Source organism: Agelaius phoeniceus, chromosome 10 (assembly GCF_051311805.1).
Source record: "Agelaius phoeniceus isolate bAgePho1 chromosome 10, bAgePho1.hap1, whole genome shotgun sequence".
Classification (NCBI taxonomy): domain Eukaryota; kingdom Metazoa; phylum Chordata; class Aves; order Passeriformes; family Icteridae; genus Agelaius; species Agelaius phoeniceus.
In genome coordinates this window covers 22,488,178-22,507,545 of record NC_135274.1, presented here as the reverse complement: position 1 = coordinate 22,507,545, position 19,368 = coordinate 22,488,178, and the positions used below count along the sequence as shown (strand labels likewise).

Here is a 19,368-nt window from a genome sequence, read left to right as displayed (position 1 = left end):
GCCTCAGAAATGTGGGATAGCAGGGAGTTCTTAAACTGGGTAAGCATAAGGTTAGGAAAACAATTCTTTGGAAATTGGCTTTAAATTCTCCTCTTAAAAACGTGTGGGCACAGATCTTTAGTTTCCTATCAAGGTGTGTGTCTCACTAAAACTCAGTAGTAAGTCACATTAGTCCTCAGAGTACATTTCCAGCAATTTGAATTAGCTGAATATTTCCTTTTATTACAGATGGTTCTTAATCTCTGTACTTATGTGGATTGCAATCATAACTTAATACAAATTGATTTCTGTCCCTGAGAGCTAATGACAGACCCAGTTTCTTTGAAATGCTCAAATTGGTTGTACTCTGTATCTCGTGCAAAGCCAAAGGATAAAGCTAGCACCTGGATAGGGAGGTCAAAGGAAAATATCTCTTGGCTTCCTGGTGATTTAACACCTTCTGAAATGGTTAAGATACTTGAATTAGGGTACTAAATAATAAAAAAATAGTATGTGATCCTACGCAGCAAATTTTCTGTTCTCCAAGGCCAGGACTATTGCATGGAGGATGTTCCCTGGTGGAGGCTGAGTGGATGGATGCACAGTCTGGGTGCTTCCTCTTTATTTGCCTTCATCCCCACTGTGCTCAGCTCCTGGGGGTCAGGGGCTTAGCTAGAGATTGCTGGCTGACATGGTTAGTGAAAAGCATTTATCTGAGCAGAGCAATAGAAAGTAGAAGTCAGATTCTTTTTAGCAACTTTTTTTTTTTTTTTAATGACATTGATTTTGTTCAGTATTACATTGTTGGACAAGTTTGTGTGTGCTCTTGTTTAGTCTTTGGAAATGTTTTGGAAGATGATACAGATGACTGCAAGACATGGCCTTTGTGTCTTAATGTGCAAATGAAATCCAAATCAATTAAAGAGTCAACATATTAATTGTGTTTTCACCATGCATGTAAACCAGCAGCACACATGGTGCATTGTAGCAGAACACAGGCTGAATCCATTTGGATTCCATGGTGGCAGGGAGCCCACTGACAGATGTTCTTCCTGATAATTCATGCAATCATTTTGCAAGGCAATAGTAGTTTCAAAAGGGACAATGAACTTCTGCTTTCCCTGACCTCCTCATCATCATCAGTGTGTTATTAATGGGACATTTTTATATGTGTGTTTAACAGCCCTGCAGGGCACGTGGTGCCAGTTTTCACAAGGTGGATACTTGGAGCTGGTAAGTGCAATAGCCAGAGATATCAGTGCCACTCCAGTGTAACTACATACTCTCATTTTTATTGTTTCAGGTTTATCCCAATTTATAGGGGACCAAGTCACACGTACAAGATACAGAGGCTGACAGAATCCACCTGTTACTCGTTCAGAATACAGGCAGTCAATGATGCTGGGGAGGGACCTTTCTCAGAAATCTGTACCTTCTGCACAACTAAGTCACTCCCACCTGCAATCAAAGGTATGTAGTATGGTTTTTTATGTGTAAGTAACTTGTAAATATTTATGTAATTGGTAACTATGAGGGGAGGTTGGAAGGGTTACCATAAGTATGTAATAACACTGGTGAAGAACCAGTTTGTGCTGACTGTAGGTTTCTCTTGAGTTGTGAAGTTACTTAATGGTGGGAAGCTAAATTACCACCCAAAAAATCACACAAGCAATATAAAGGTTATGTCAGCCACTGTTGTAATAAAAAAAACTGTTCAAATGCTTCTGCTATCAATAATGTTTACCAGGGGATTGCCCTGGATTACCACAGCATTTTTACAAGGGATCTAACAGCTGTAGTGTGGGTGTGTACCTACCAACTTAAGCTTTAGTAAAGTTTAATTTTTTGTTGTGTATTTGATGTCCAGTGTAGACCTTCAGGGTTTATTTTTCCTTTAATGTATAAAATTAATTATGATATTTCACATATAGAGCATTAGGCCTAGAACTCAGCATGTGTTCCACTAGGAGGACTAAAGGCTTAATTAAATGAAGTTTTATAATGAAATGTCTTTTACTGTGTGTAAATTTTGTCCTAAGTAATTATGCTCCTGAGGAGGAGGAGGAAGGAAGGAAGGAAGGAAAGAGGAAAAGTAAAACCCACAGTGAAAGATCTTTCATTATAAAACTTCATGTAATTAGGCCTTTTGTTCTAGGCCTAATTAGTCCTTCTTTGGCCTGTTACAAGGGCAGTGGGTTTGCTCTATGGGTTGTCAGATCAGCTGAGCTGGAATCAAATGCACCTTTTCTCCTGGGTGCTGAAGGCTTCCCTGTCAAGCCCTGTGATTTTCTGAGAGAAACGACAGCTGTCAGTTTGTCAGGGAGGTTTTGTTTGTTTCTCTGTATTTAAAATCCAGCTTTGGTGATTTTGACACCTTTTGTAGGCAAATGTTTAGAGAGGGGAGAACACTGCTGGGGGTGCCTTTCCCTGCTAAGTCAGTCACCCCCAGGGAGAAAACACTCTCCAGCAAAAAACCCCTGTGTGATTGAGGGTGAGGATACTTAGGCAGGGGTGGTTTATCCTGATGCACACCTTCACACAGGTGTGAGATGTGCTGCCCAGCCAAGGGAAGGGAGCTCATGTGGCATGACCCAGGATGCCACTGTAGTCACACTTGCATTTTGTTGGCTATAAATCCATTTTATTCAGTTCACCTCACCTAGGTGTTTGTTTTGAACTCCCAGTCTGCCTGTTGAGTTCCTGTTAATTGTGACTCATCCCCTGGGCTGAGTTTCAAGCTGAGAATCAATGGTGCAAATACCAGGTCGTGTGCGGGCTGGGACCTCGGGTACCTGACAGAGCCCTGGCTGTGACAGAGAAAAGGGCATGACAAAGCTGTGCTGGTGAGCACTGCTGAGGGGAGGTGATGCCATGGGGAGGACTGGTCTGATGCCAAATGACAGTGTTGGTTCCCTTCTGTGCTCAGAGAAATACAAAGGAATTTATGTGATAAACTTAATTTGGCTTTTTATCTAGCAGAAGAAAGTGTGTGTTCTCCTATAAGGTCTCCTAATTACTCTCTTAGTGATGCCAACCCTAGAATAGCTTTGCTGTTAATGGCAGTGTTTTGTAAGTGTCAGACAAAAATCTTCATGTATTGAAGTGAGAGATGAAAGGAGAAGGAAAAATAATTGAGATTGTTGTCAGCTAAGATAAAGGCGTTTATTATCAGTCTCTCAACACTAGCAGATGTGCAGAGAGAAGTAAATGGATATTGATTACATTTGGGCCTTCACGATTCAAGTGTTCCTCTTGGGAAGCAACAGATCAGTCTAAAATTTGTGTAATGTATGCAGCAGCATTTGTTTCTTTGGTAGACCCTCCTGTTGTCTGTTTTTGTGGGGCTGGGGATCTGGATTGCCTTTAACAAGCTCATGTCCTTGCACGTGCACATGTTACCCACCTGATACAAGTGCTCAGCACTTGTTTCTCCCAGTTTTATTCTTTTCTTTTTTTTGGTATTGTGCTTGCTGCCTCTGCCTGATCAAGAGGTTGGTGAACCCTGGATGCTGTTGCAGTTTTCTTTGTGCCTTCTTCCAGTGGCAGATGCTTTGCTGTACATAAAAATGTGCTGCCCCTGTCTGTGCTCTGCTAGACTGAGCTGTGAGCTTGCCCTGGGTCAAGGCACAGCATCCCTTGGCTCTCAGCTGCTGAGAGAGCCTCTGCCAGGGACAGCAGCCTTGTACCAGCCGACAAATTGAATTTCTCTGGAGTTCTAGTGAGAGCACTAGTCTTAAGTCTGGCTAGAAATAGCAGCTCTGATCAAGTGGGTGTCAGGCTCAGATTTATATTCAAGTCCAAGTCTTGAAAGTTATGCTTGTCCTTTTGCTTCCCAGGCTGGACTTCATCTCTAATATAGAAGATTCTTTAGCTTCTCTTCTCACGTTCCTTCTTCTGTTTTTCCTGAATGAAATATTTGATATTTTTCCTCTCTTTCAGTGGCATGTAGCATGGGAGGGATGCACAGGCATCTCCACTGGCACAGGTGTTTGCTCAGAACTTCACAGAATTGCTGCTTTTATGAATGCCTGTGTAATTTGTTCATTGGCTTCTGCTTTGAAAAGATCAGTGCACAGCACTGCAATTAAGTTTTGAAAGTTTTCTCCAAATCCACTCCTCCTTTGGAGCAGCTCACAGAGCTGACTGATAAGAGGTGCTCTAGCCTTTTTAAAATGTTCTGGAATATATTACAGTGCTCGTAAAATAAGATTTTGATGCAGTCTTTCTATTAAACATTAACACATTTCCTTTTATTGTAGCCCCTCGAGTGACACAGCTGGGAGGAAACTCCTGTGAAGTTACCTGGGAAATGGTCCCACCCATGAAGGGAGATCCTGTTGGTTATGTTCTGCAGGTACTGGTTGGAAGAGAATCTGAATACAAGCAGGTAGGGAAATGGTCTGGATTTAATATTGTTAAATTGATGGCATAATGGAAATGGTTTTGAAAATCCACTGTGCTGCTTCTTTGTACTGTATTGAATTACACCCTATGGTGATGTGTCAGGTGCACTTTGGTAAAGGCTGAGTCAAAATTAAGAGCTGTAATGGGCTGTTTTCTCCCCTAAGGGAGTATATAGAACATCATTATTTTATTGGAGTGATTTGTGTTCTTTCTGTGGTTAATCACTATTTTTAACTGTACTAACCTTTAAAAAGTTACAATTCTGTCCACCCATGCTTGCTTCTGAGCTGGCTGCTCTTAACCATTATCTGGAGATGAGATGAAGTCAGAAGATGACTCTTTCCAAGCCAGTTCCAAGACTGTCCATCAGGACACGTTAAGTGGTTTGTTCATCTGTCTCACTCCTGTCTGAGGTTTTGATGCACGTGTAACTGCTGTGTATCCTTTCTGTCACTGTGGAAATAAAGGCAGTGAAGTACAGCTGATCCTTCTTTCCTTTGTCTGTCTGGATTAGACATCACAAGTGGATACATCCCCAGAGCCCCTGAAACAGAACAGCTCATTCACAGTTAGATCTTTTATTTCATCTATCACACCTCTGGCTGTGTGATTTGCAGTGCACTTCATCTGTGTGCTCCCTTTTTCCTGTGCTTCCTTTCGTTGTCATGCAGGTTTCAAATAAATCCAAATTAGGGAAATGAGATATACTATGCTAATGAGACTCTTATGCTGTGCTAATTAAACCCTTAAAAATATGTATAAGTTAGTGCTTTCTTTGCAACTGTGTCTTTGTTCCTCTTCAGGCTGTTTTTGAGTGCTGCTGTGAACTAATGAATTATCAAAACCAACACAGAACATGCAGGACAACTCATGGGGGGCGATAAAGATTTAGAAACATAATGATTATTTTTGTCAGGAAACATTTCTGGTGCTGGTAATGAAACCCCTGTGTACTGTGTAGTGGTGGCCTCATAATGCCAGTGGCAAGTGCAAAAGTGGAACCCTTTTGCTGTTCCCTGATGTACAGAGAGGCTTTGGTGTGTCACCTCCAGGTACAGCTTCAGTGAACGTAGCCCCAGGGTTTAAAATGTTCTGGAGTCCTTGGGGAGAACTGGGCACAGCTTCATGTTCCTGGCACATAAGTGATGGCTTCATCTGCACAGTCCAGAGCTCATGGTGTGAAAAAAACAGCAGTGAGGGAAATAAAAAATACCTTCAGGATCTTCTTATGTTGAAGGTCTTCGTTTTTCATGAGGCACAGCCTGAGGAGGGGTTTTTGTGTGAGTTGTCACCAGTAACTCCCTGGAGGAGGTTCCTGGCTGGGATGCTCCAGGTGAGACTGGGACTTTGCTGGCTGATAACCAGCCATGGGACAGAGGGAGACTTCCCCTGTTTCACCTTTTCCCATCACGATGTTTTTCCTCCATCAGGACTGTGGGTGGTGTCTCAGCACTGGGTGTCCATGAGCTGCAGTGGCTGCCTGCTCAGGGCTCCTGTAATGTGCACAGAAGATAAAATACAGAAACACCTTTCAGTGACTTTCTGGCTAATACATTTCACCTCTGCTTTGATGTGCCTGTGATCACCTGTTATTATTTAACTGCAAAGTACTGGCACCGATAAGTTCATTAGTGTTAGTGATATGTTAATTACCTTTGAAGTGCAAGTCCTAAATTTATTTTTAAATATATTTTGTTCCCTGCAAGTGACAAATATATTTTGCATATGTATCTAAAGGGATATATCATACTAGAAACATTTTGCAAATTGTTTTGAAGGGTGGCACCAATGAAATACATTGGTGTGTGATTTTCAGGCTATTCATGGAATAGCCTAGATTTTCTAGATTTTCAGGCTATTCATGGAATGCAACATCAGCCACCAATATGCTTTTGGGTAAACCTGCCCTTTCTCTCCAGACTGTCACACCTGAGCTGTCTCCCTGCCCTGCACTCCACAGCCCAAAAGCTGCTGATTTTCCACCATTTGATCTGGCAGAGGTGATACGAAAGTACTCAAAACCTCTTTTTTCCAGACTGGGAGTATAGCCATCCCTGCCCTCCTCTGGGAGAATATTTTGTAAATATTTCTCTGCTGAGAATTGCCTGAAGAACTGGATTTGCTGGAGCTAAACAGAGAACATCTTAGCTCCCTGGAGAGTGTATTTGAAAAAATGCTAACTACTCCCTTCCTTGTTTCTCACAGAGTGTGTTCCTTTTTGTGTATTTGTGTGCTTTATCTTTACAGATAATTTTTAAAAAGCAATGCCATGGGACAGTTCTTTTTAGGAAATCAAATCTTCCTTGTTTATGAATCAGGATGTAAGCCACAGGAGATTCCAGGAATCAGTGGCCTGGATTTGTTTTTCTATTTCTTGCACTTCTGTCCAGCATAGCTCGCTCAGTCAGAATTTATCTCCAAAGTGTATTAAATTGTCTCTGTGTTTGCATAGCTTTAATGTGGATTTAGGGGAGTGGGCTGGAGCAGGAGCTGCAGTTTGGGATAACAGCTGGAATGCCCAGCAGCCTAAGGTTTGGTTTCCCAGTTGAGCAGCTCTGAGGATGGAAACACCCAGGAGCCAAATCCTCTTAAGAGCTGACAATGGGAAGTGAGAACTGAACTTTTTAAAGCTTCTTTATCCTTAAATTGTTTGCTGCTGAAGCAAAATGTTCTACCTTTGAAATTTCCAAGACTTTGGAGGCAGCAGTGTTTCATCAGCTTCTGCCACGTCACTTCTGAGAAAAAAACTGTCTCCAAATGCTTTCCAAAAGAAGAAACAGTATTGGTAGGATACATGGGGTTGTGAAAATCCCCTAGCAGTTCTCAGGTTTGCACTGAGAGGTGGGTGCCTGGGAGAGCCCAGTTAGCCTCACCAAGCTCTCACTTTAATTATTGGGGTTTTATTTGGATTAGATTGTGTAGACGCACACAGAATATCTGAAACGCTTTAGTGACCTGATAATTTCTGTAAAGCTTAGTCAGCCAAAGAGTTGTTTTCCTTCTCTATTTTCAATAAGTCAAAGGCACTTGTGCTGGTTGTGTGTCAGAATATGACAGAATTGCACAGGACCTGTTGGCATTTAGATTTATAACCCAAACCATTCCCTGATTCTATCTTTTTATCAGTATACAGAATAGGCTTTTATTAACTGTTAAAGACATTGGCCATTGCATCAGGGTGCAGCAGCCAGGTGGGGTTAGCTTGCACTTTCCAGTGTTTTTCTTATAGGGCAACTATGGGTGTCAGTGTTATTGTTTGGAAAGGAGGGAGATGGGGTTGGAATTATTTAATGAGATCAGTGAAATTGAGAAATCCTCGCCTGCAGGAATTCTCTGTCTCTCTAGCTCCATCAGTAGGATCAAATACCATAAGAGTCTTCAGCAGCAGTTTATTACTTGTGATGATATTTCCATTGAGAGAGCCAGGCAAAAAGCTCATCACATTTTTATTGTATTCTGAAGTGTCCAAACCAAAAAGCTGTTTTTAGGAACTGAAAGTGATAAATTGGATAGGCACTTCACTTTGGCTTGTTGGCCACCAAAGCATAATGTGCTACATATAAAATAATATTGCTGCTTCATAGAGTTATATTTGATTTCACATTTGTTTGGCAGATTTAAAGACCTTATTCACAATTGTCAAGGGTTTTTTCTGTTGTATATGTGAAGTCCACTCACAGAGTGCAGCAGTGTTCACAACCAAATGTGTTTGTGCTGGGAGCATCCTGCCACAGCTCTGAGGTGCTGCTGCAGAGGGTACAGAGGCTGTTCTCAGGAGTGGGTGACAATTTAACAATTGTTTGCCTGTTACTGATAGGTATGTTGTCCACTGAGGTAAATACTCACCAGACCACTGAAAGCAGGACAATTTCCATAACTGTCTTAGTGCTACTACAGGAAATGTTTTGTCTTTATCATTGGTGAATATTAATGCATGTACTCTATCTACTTTCAGCAATTTTTAAAACTTCCCTTACAGATACACTCTTCTCTCACTTGGCTGTCTGGCTTTTTTCTGAGAAGTGCTGTTGAATAGCTGGCTTGAGTGAACTTGGCCATCTGTACTTGTTAGACTGTAATGAAGATACAGGTTTTTGATTTAGCCAAGCCTGGCCTCCAGTTACACTGGTATTCACCACCCTGACAGAACAAAATAAGTAAAAAACCCAGGGTTTTTTTTTTAACTGGACAGGATTTTTTTCAGTGCAAAGACAGGTTGTATACATGGAATTGCTAGTATCTCTTAAATGTAATTGATGAAGTTTAGATTGTAGTTTTTTTTAATTAAATGTCATTATTTGGGTTTTTTATTTTGGTTCCAAAGTGGTCATATTGGTTGCAAAGGTTTGTTTGTGGCAAAGGCAGGTAGAGCTTTCCTGGCTATATTCTTTGAAATGAAATTATTAATTACAGCAGCACCAGAAAGCAAATCTTGCTGACAGTTATTTTGTGAGGGCTTGGAGTTGCCCTGACTCAGAATCTAAAGAAATGGGAGTTAGGTGGAAGAATCCTGGCAGTCTTGTGGGACAACAGAGTTGCCCACCCTGGGAGGGTGTTAGAAATGGAATTGCCATTGGAGAGCAGGGTGGCAGAGGTGTTCTTGGGATGGGGGCTGCTGTGCAAACAGGTATTTCAACCCTCACATCACTTCTGTGGGCTGCTACAGCACTTTCAGTTTTGTTTTCCCTGCAATTACTGTAACCCAGTGACTCACTCCTCGGTGGCATTGGGAAGACAAACAAAGACAAGAGGAAAGGCAGCTGTGCATGGCTGTGGTGGCCAGTCACAGGGGTTTATGGGATGAATTTGTTGTAGTCCTGTCACTTGACCTCGAGGGAACTTCCTGTAAATGCTGAGCAATATTTGAGTAAGGCAATGTTTATTTAAATGTTGTTTCTTGATCTGTGCCTCAGGTCCAAGAAACATGAGCCAGTTAGAGGACTTGTGCTTAGTCTGGAAACCCAGACTTGCCATCATTCAAACTGCATTTGGAAAAGCTGTGAAAGCTGAAAAGAAAAGGAGAAGACAAATGAAAGAAGCACCTTAATCTTTTTGTCACAGACCTTCTCCAAAAATCAGCAACTGACTGTTTAACCAAGGGATGAGTCTCAGGGGCCAGCAGGGCAGGAAAGCTGGGAAGCTTGGGGCTCTTTAAGTGGTCTTTAGCTGAGCAGGTTTCTTCTCATTCCTCCTCATTTCTTACTCCAGAGTAACACACAGGAAATCCTCTATGGGCTTGGGACTAGTTTCCCACTTGCTCCCCTTTTCTAAGATGAGTTCTTGCCTCTGGGAGGGCAGAGATGCTCTCAGCCTTCTGCTCCCACAGCCAAGAGAAGGGAAATGCTTAATGAGCAGAGGAAGAAACATCTGAAGTTCAGGATGTTTTCTCAGCAGACACAGGCACTCTGAGACACTTTTTTCATTTCATAAAATACCAGTCTCAACAACCCTCCATTATATAAATTATTTGTTTTCAGAGTTTGTGAATATTTCCAGTGGGTTTTTTTCCATTTAAGTCACAAAATTGTCTCAGATACTCAGTTTTTTCTCTCCTTTCTGATACTGTGACTTGTTCTCTGAGTCATGTAGTACCTACATTTGATTAACATAAATAGGTGATGGGTTTGGATTAGTAAACAACCAAATATAATGCAATCAAAAGGAAATTTTTCACACCTTGATGATATTTTATTATTTTCACAGTTCTGAAAGTGCAATTTCTGGAAAGATTGCTGTTTCTTGAGAGAAATGTGAGGGGAAAATACATTAAAATTACATTTGTAAGCGATTTTACAACTACACATTGAATGACGTCCAATAACCTCGTTTGCAAGTTTTCTTCCTTTTGGGGCCAGACAGGGTGATTATGTCCCAGACATGTTTTAGGCATCCAGTCACACTTTCAGAGTGCAGAAATATGTTTGTAGCTTTTATCACACCCACAGAAGATTAGTGTGTGCTATCACTGCTGCACTGAGTGATGTGTTTGTTGTCTATCCTGTGTGCACTGTGTTGAGACTTGCTGAGAATTCCTCCACCTGCCTCTGTTTTTCTGAATTCTGTGTTGACCCAGTGAGTTCCTTCCCTTGAGAAGTGATTCCTTAGGGACTTGATGCCTGAAGAGGATACCTAGAACAGAGGCTGGACAGAGTTAGAGAATTAAACAGGTATTTATTAAAGGCCTTCAGCAGATACACCTTGGGCAGTGCAAAAGCCCCATGAAGGCCACACCCAAGATGGACAATGGTCATGAGTTTCTCAGACAGATGTAAGATTGGTCTATTTGCATATCAGAGGCTAATTGTCCAATTACACCTTCAGGTAATGAAGTCACATTCCCCCAGTTTACTCCCCCAAAATTAATTTTTGTTTATATTCTATTATATATATTTGATCTTTTGTTTATATTATTAAATTCATATTTATATTTTACTATTATTTTATATTTTTATTATTATATAGGTTTATTTTAGTTTCTATTATAATTGTTTGTATTGTTACGTTATATGTTATGATATTTATAATATATTAGTTCATATTAGTTTGTTATTTTATTACATATTGTTTTTATTGATATTATTGAATGAATTTTTATATTTTCTTATTATATTAGTTCATATTAGTTTATATTATATTGGTTTATACTATATTTATATAATATTAATTTATATTATGTTATATATTTTATTTGTTTTTATATTATATATGATACTATATATTAGATATGATATGATATATGATATGATATGATATGATATGATATGATATGATATGATATGATATGATATGATATTAATTTTTGGGGGCCTGAGGCTGCAATGACAGCCTTGGTTCTGAGACCTGGAAGGATTGTTTTGTCTGACCAAACTGTGGGGAGAGCTTACTACCACTCTACCTGGAGTTCAGAGTTATTCACTAATCCCATTCACTAGTACAGGATCTAAAAACCCTAAAAGCTGAAAACACAAGGCCTCAGTCTGAGGCGTCATACTGAGGCCTTCCATGGCGAGCTCCTCGCGTCACCGCGCTGTTTGAGTTTGTGTCTGACGGCGCTGCCTGCTTTGTTTTCAAGGTGTACAAGGGAGAAGAGACCACATTCCACATCTCAGGCCTTCAGGTGAACACAGACTATCGTTTCCGCGTGTGCGCCTGCCGCCGCTGCCTGGAGCCCTGGCAGGAGCTGAGCGGCCCCTTCAGCCCCTCGGCGGCGTTCGCGCTGCAGCGCGGCGCCCTGGAGCTGCCGGGCGCGCCGGGCGCCGAGGCCAAGGCCAAGGCCGCCGTGCCCACGGACGAGCAGTTCGCCGCCCTCATCGTGCTCGGCTTCGCCAGCCTCTCCATCATCTTCGCCTGTATATTACAGTACTTCTTTATGAAGTAGGCAATCCAACCGGAGTTCAAAGTACAGATTTAACTAATGCTACGCATTATAATCCACACATTTATTCAGATATTCCTCCTTTTTTTTTTTTTCCTCCTTTTTTGTTTTGTTTTGTTTTGAAATCCTTCGTTCTACCATGCGTTTTATATACTGCTCTTGTTTTATACAGTTAAAGATAAATCAGTGTTTTGATGCACCTTTTTGAAATTCAGAACTAGGAAGTGGTCAAACTGGAGAAACAAGCAAACCAGATACCAAAAGCAAGATTTCTTTTTGTTTTTCCTTCGCAATTTCAAAATTGTCAACAATTTGCCTTTTCAATGTTGGTTTGGCTTTTTTCACTGAAGTTCATGCAGTCTCTTATTTTATCTTACTATTTAGGAAATTTTAATAATGAGTCACTTTTTTTGTCTCTTCTTTTTCCTTCTAAACATTAGTCACAAGTATGTATAGTGGTAAGACTAGAATACAGTGTTAGTCAAGTACCAATTTTTCCTTGAACAGTATTAGCAATGTTGCCTACGAATTATTCACTACGTTTGCCCCAGTTTTTCAAGGTAAAACCTAAGTTTTTATTTTAACTGTTTAGTGCATTTAAATTGGAACAACATTCTGCAGTTGAAAAACCTTTTTAGTTGCCTGTTTTTTTTACAGTTACAAACACTATAAACTGCCTGTATAAGAAATCAAATAACCAAACTACGTATAAATTATGAAGCATTATAGATCTTTTTTTACCATTTTGATTCCTAGCAGTAATTTTAAGTAAGAGGGCATTGTGCAATAGTTAGTTATTCCCATGTTCAGCTATTTAAAAGCTGCTTTAACTTGTCTGTTTGTCACTGTATATAACTATTCCTAATCTAATACTAGATATTATTCTATTACGTTCAGCCTGATTTATATGATTCGAGCTGGTGACAGCTTACTGCCTCTACTGAATTAGGTGAGATTTACACTCAATGGAAGCAAACTTTACTGTCAGTTGATCTTTTTTTTATGATTATAAATATTACTGTTATTTTTTGGAGGGGTATCTATTTTATGGAACTTTTTGGAGGTATCAGAAATCACATCTGTTTGTTTTAAATGCCTTAGAAGGGTGTCTATGCTGTTCTTACCACGGGGCTGATTGAAATAACTTGGTACCTGGCAAAACTGAGATGAGAGTCCTGCAGAGGAATGGTCCCTGCTCTGGTGGCAGTGTCCCCCTCCTGCCTGCCCCTTCCCAGACACATTTTAATCCATCGAGACACTAGATTTTTAACTCTTGAGTCATGGGGTTATTTATATTAAGACAACATTGTGCAAGTACCTCAGGGACATAAATGAGCTGGAGGTGCAAATAGATTCCAAAAGGGTGCAACAGACACAGTGTATTTCCCTGCCTCTTGTTTTTGTATATTTTTGCTACTTGATTTTGCTTTTGTCCTATCTTTTTTTGTGCTCTGTCTCCATCGTCTAAGATTCAGTGTCCTGTACTAGCATAATATTCCCTTAACCAAAGTAATGGGGAAAAAAACAACATTATTTTTGTTTTTAGGTTTATTTATACTATATACTGCATACAGTACTTTAAATACCAATTACAGTGCAATCTTTTTATTTATTGTAAAAAAATAAAAAATAAAAAGTGTACTTATGTACTAATCTAATCCCCCTCTCCGCCCTCCCCATAGCATGTTACATTTTGTCTGTTTTATACTGTTGTACTTTAGGTCAACTTTTTACCTGGCAGCATTCCTAGTATTATTAATCTTCTTGCATTTTCTTGTGTTTTTGAAGATGGGAGCATCTAGTACATAAATGCCAAAAAAACCCCATTATCAGTGATTCAAACGTTTACATGTATCCAAAAACAAAATCATCTCTGGAAAGAAAGTGCTAAGATCAATGAATTATTCTGTGTGCCTCTCTAGATGTAGCAAATATTAGAAATGTTCTGTATTTTGTTATTGACTATAATTAGTTTGATTTAGCCTTGCAAACTAATGGCATTGAGCTAAATATATATATTTTTTTGTTTTTTGCCAAAGTCATGGCTTGTCAAATTTATTTACATCTTATTTAAATTTATTTGTGATATGAAACTCTGTGACCTTGCATCTGTATTTTGTGAGCAAAAAGTATACAGCTGTTTTCATTGGAGGGGAGAAGAGTGTATTTTTTAAAAAGATGAAAAGACCGCTAGTTTGGAAAAACCCAGAAATTTGAATAGATTGCCTTTTTTTATTTTTGGTATATTGTTTGAGCAGTGCTGCTATGAAATCCGAGCTTGACACCTTTTTTTTAAGAAAAAAAAAACCAACAAAAACTGCTTTAATAAAGAAAGGAAAAAAAACCCAATGTGCTCTAGATGAGCCATTTTGAAAGTTTGAAATACGAGTGCTACTACAAGCAGTGAGCAGAGTGGAGGGGGGAGCAGTCAGTCACACTTTGCAGTACATCTCTGTCTCTGCTGATCTCTTGGGTCCCTCACCAGCCAGAGCCCCAGTCCAAGCCTGAGCTTTTGGGAGATGCTGCTGGAGCAGCTGGGACAGGCCCAGTGAATTTGGCATTTTCAGCCCAAATATCCTGCCTCGGTGATCTGATGTCACCTGTGTGTCAGTGACAAAGGTCACTGGTGTCACACCCTTCTGTTCTGAGGGATGTTGTCCCTGACCCAGCACTGCTGATGCCTTGGCCCTTCCCAAACCCCCTCGTGCCCCTGGTCCAGCAGTGGCAGGTGTTGGATCCACGCCCAGGGCACTCTGCTCCAACAGAAATCACCACCACCAACAAAGGTAGAATGGAACACTAAGTATTTAATACCCTTAAGGAAGGAGAGAGATGTTTTTATATTGTTCTGCCTTTTTCTTTATGAACTTGAAGTGTTTTCTAATCCTGTTTGTTGGCTCCAGTAGCTCAGTATTCAGTGTCATGATTGAGAAGTGCCCTAATTGAATGTGTATGAACCTTATCCTTGCACAGTTCTTTAAATTGAAAAAGAAAAATAAAATGTTTTTACCTCACTATGGGAACATACATTCCAAGCTTTTCAACTTTAAAAAAAAATAATCAGAAGTTTTCTTGAATTGTAAATTTTAGACTATTTCATATGCATTATATTAAAACTGCCATATCAATTTTAATGTATAGATTTTGCAAATACTACACTATGTATGTAAGACTTAACTGTATCTGTAGTGTATATGTAATATATTTATGCCCAATAAATGTTTTAATTCTTTCTGTTTTAATTCTTTATTTTAATTGAACACAGCCCTTTGGGGTCAATGTGGCCCCTTCTGGCAGGTCAGTGCTGTTGTGCATCCTGGAGCAAGGGTGGGAGCCCTGAATTTACCTCAGGATGTTTCTGCTCTGTAATGGGAGTGATTTTTGTGGTTTTTGAAGAGTAAGTTTATAATCTGAAAGTCAGGTGTTCTAATGACTTCTTTTATATAGCTTGCATGAAAAATTAAGGATTTATATTTATATACATACCTAGGTTTATTCTCTCTGAGTAATTAAACTCTTGAAATACTAGAGCTTTTAACTTAATAATTATGTGCAGTGAATTCAATTCCTCATCATGATGAAATAATCTAGTATGTATACATGTTTCTTGTCAAACACATTAATGTTAATTTGTTAATGCTTTTTTTCAAGTCACTGCATAAATACAACAATTGACTTGTTTGCTTTTTTAATTACTGCAGTTTAGAACAAGAGTGGGGTTTTCCTAGGGGAATACTTTTTTCACTTGGTTGCTCAGCTTTTTTTATTTAAGCAGTGCTTGCCAAGACAAGCTCTTTAACAAAATCTTTTAAATATGTCCATAAAATAGTAATCAGCACTTTGACATCTGAGGAGATCTTTTATTTTCAGTGGTCCCTGTTTGGTTGCCAGGGGTGTCTGCAGAGATGCTGGAGGGCGGTGAGAGCCCATGGGAGAGAAGCAGGATTTAAACATTTGCTGTTGGAGTTCTGAATGTTACCTTGTGCTGTTGTCACCCACAGGTTTTTGCAGAGGTGCTGGGTGCCTTTCCCACACCCAGGCTGTGCAGAGCTGGGTAAGTAGCCCTGAATTTACCATGGATTTTGTTTTGTGAGGAAGCACAGAGCGAGTTATACCCGGCCTTGGCTGATGCTCTATTTACCAGCAGCTCCTTGCCTGCTGGCAAGAGAAGTATCAACTTTGAAAAGTTCTGGAAGAGAGCAGAGGCTGGCATTTGGGGTATTTTGGGTATTTCAGTGGTGGGGGGCACAGCAGTGGGCTGTGGCACGTGTCTCAGTGTGAGCAGTGCCAGGTGTGCCCGGGCACCGTGCGGTCCCCGGGCTGGCGCTGCCGTTTCTATGGCAGCGGCGATTCTCTCCTCTCAGTAATCACAGAGCTGCTCAAAAACCAACGCCTGGAATTTGTTTTGCTCCTCACTTGAGCCTCTCCTGCCGGCTCAGAGCACGTTTGGTGTGGTGCAGGAGAGCTGAGCCCCATTGGAAGGGGGGTTTCTCTGAGGAGCCAGGGGTCACAGCCACGTGTGGCCCGAGCTGAGCCACGCGCTCCCCGCAGGAGCTGGGAGCAAACAGGACCTGGAGTGACACCAGTCCCTGTTGTTCACCTCCTCTGGAGCTTCTCCACAGGCTCACCTGTGTCTTTGAACTTTAGGAGATGCTCAAATCCAGCTATTAAAAAAAAAAGCTGAAGGGGGTGGGTCATAGTGCCAGTGCTGTAACAAAGGATCAAGGCTCTCCTGCCTGTCCCTCCCATCCTGAAGCATAGCTGAGGTATTTAAAATAACCCTGAAAATTAAATACTTGGGCTGGAAGCAGATGAGCATTAAAGCCCCTTCCAACCCAAACCATTCTGTGATTCCATTCTATGAATTTATGGCCTGTGGACATGGAGTGATTCTTCTCCAGCATTAATGACATCTACATCAACAGGATGGATCTGTTAGACCTTCAGGATGGTTCTCTTAGTCTTGCAGCCAAAGGTGTCAAAGACAAGAAGAAATCTGTGTGGTAATATGAAGTATAAATTACATTTCCTCTGCAAATCCTTTTCTAGAATTACTGCAGAGTTCATGATGTATTGTCGTTTATTGAAGCAGTGTAGAATTCTATTCTCTGTCCTTAACCTGGGCTGGAGTAAAGATGCAGATGTTATCTTTATTTTTCTCAGAGTGAGAATCACAAGTAAGTAGAGATGAATATGGGCATTTTGTTTCACTGTTTTTATGGCTGAGCAGAAAAGCCAGCTGAGATCCCCTGAAAGGGCTATTTTATTGATACTACATTTTGAACAATTACATCTATTTTTGCTCTTGACCATTGCTCTTACAATGCCCAGTTTCTTGGCTCAGTGAAATAAAAAGAAGCTTCACACACAGTGGATTAGCCTGGGATCTGCTGTTATCTAAGTGAATGTGCTGTTATTGGTTTGAGTAGTTACATTTACTGCACTAATTGGTGGCATAGATGGTCTTGCATGCAATCAAAGCTATTTTTAGGCTTCCTGACATGGTTAATAAATAACTGCTTGGGTCAGTGTGCTCAGTGGATGTCATTTCTTAGTAATTTTATTAGCTCATCTCTCTCACTTTCTGTCATATGAAAGCTATTACTCTCTACAAATAAAATGGAGCAAACAGTAGGGATGCAGAAGTCTTGTGAGGATTAATTTGTGAATAGAGTTGAGAAATTCACCCTAATCCAGTGCAAATATTGTCTTTTTAAATTTCTAACCCAAATGCTCTTCCTTTCCATAAAAAGCTTGTGATCTGGTGGTGGTGTCCTGTGCCCAGGGGCTGTGCAGCACTGGTGATGTTGGTGTTCCCTGGCTGCACTGGGCAGGATGCCCTGGCTGCAGCTCATCAGGGTCTGCTGAGAAAATCAGGTCTTGGCACTCAGCAGGGCCAGATATCCCCTGGGAAGCTGCTGTGTGCAGTTTGTGTGGTTGGATGGAGCTCTGGATTCAGGTTCTCTGTGCCTTGTTCTCATTCTCTCTATGTCTCTGTCCTGTGTCTTGCTTGAAGTGTCGGGTGATGGACTTCAGTGTTCTGAAACCAAAAGCATCCCAGCTGTACAAAGCTCTGGTTATGCTCTGAATGAGCCTTGTCTGGGCAGTGATGGTTCATGGTTCCCCTGGCCCACCTCAGGCAGTCTCACAGGAAGGGGTGTTGGATGCAGCTCTGGCACAGCCTGTGGCACTGGCACTGCTCTGGCTGAGTCCAGGTTCCCTGCAGTGTGGGAAATCAGGCACAAGCCCACAGCAAAGGCTGAGGAAGCAGGTAAACACAAACCTCTGATTGGGTTTGACAGCACAGCTGGTCTGAGGTGGTTTCCCTGTGAGGGTGGTGTGGCCCTGGCACAGGCTGCCCAGAGAAGTTGTGGCTGAGCCATCCCTGGAAGTGCTCGTGGCCAGTCTGGGTTGGTTCTGAGCAACCTGGGATGGTGGAAGATGTCCCTGCCCATGTCAGGGTGTTGGGACTGGATGGTCCTGAAGGTCTCTTCCAAACCATCCCATGACCCCACATCCCAGCATTGGACCAGAGATCCCCAGGCATCTGAGGGATGAGCCCCACACCAGCACTGGTCAGGGTCCCAGCCAGGGCACACAGAAACCCTTGTGCTGCCTGCCCACTTCCCTGCCTCCCTCCTCACAAACTGACCATCGTTCAGTGGGTTGAAAACTCCACATTCAATCAAAGCTCACTCAGGTGATTGCACCTTTCACAGCCCCACGCTGGTGCCACCAGCGTGGCACAGCAGATTTTAGAAAAATCAATCTCATTGTCACTGCTTGATAAAAATACCAAAGTGCTGTTGACTGGGCAGGATGTGACCGTGAATCTTGGCTTCATTTTGGGAGAATTTGTAGTATGCATTGTTGCTTTCTTCTCTCAGACTGCTGTGTTAAAGCTGTTTAAATCCCTGCTCCTCAGAGCTCACTGCAGAGCAGGCTCGTGGTGTCAGCTTCCCTGCCTGCCCACCTTAATTGCCATGATTTGCAGCCCCAGGTCATTAGTGAAAGGAGGCTGTGCAGGGAAGAACAGTGTGGATAGGGGTTTGGAAATAGCCATGCCTTTTCTTTCTCACAGACAGTGCTGCAATCATGTGAAAATCAATCAGAACATGAGAAAAAAGCAAAGGATCTTTTGATCCAGTAGCATCAAAAAATGGGGGCAAGTGCTGGGAGAACATCTCCTGAGCCCTCAGAGCAGCCTCTGAAGGGGAGAGAGGGGTACTTTACTCCTGAGAGCAATTTTGCCTTATGGACTCACATCACAAAACCATTATTTTGCTCCCAGTGAAAGAATCAGAGCAGGTGTGGGAAGCCATAAAATGCCTTTATTTGGGGAAACACAAAGTGGTTTATCTGCAAGTACAACGGGAGGAGCACCCTGTGGCTCTCAGAAGGGTGTATTTGTACACAGAAATGAGAGCTGGGATTGGCAGCTGGGCATTGAAAACAGAAAACTGATGCTGGGAGCTGCCAGACCCAGCCCAAACCCAGGAATGACACCCAGAGGGTGCAAGTGAATCCACACCCCATCCCTCTGGGACAGTAGGGTTTGAGCAAGGGGTTAAAATGCCAAGGGCTTTGATTTCATTTTTGTGAGATAGGGC

At 41.5% G+C, this 19,368-nt stretch overlaps 1 protein-coding gene across 1 annotated transcript in view; it reads left to right on the top strand.

Annotated features, from left to right (window-relative positions):
* The window catches only part of FNDC3B (fibronectin type III domain containing 3B), a 186,403-nt gene extending 171,413 nt beyond the window's left edge, over window positions 1–14,990 (top strand). The window contains exons 24-26 of the mRNA XM_054639573.2: window positions 1,283–1,449; window positions 4,239–4,366; window positions 11,456–14,990. Coding sequence (XP_054495548.2) covers window positions 1,283–1,449; window positions 4,239–4,366; window positions 11,456–11,761 — 601 coding nt within the window. The 3' untranslated portion in view covers window positions 11,762–14,990. The remainder of the gene's footprint in view (window positions 1–1,282; window positions 1,450–4,238; window positions 4,367–11,455) is intronic.
* Window positions 14,991–19,368: the final 4,378 nt, after the last annotated feature.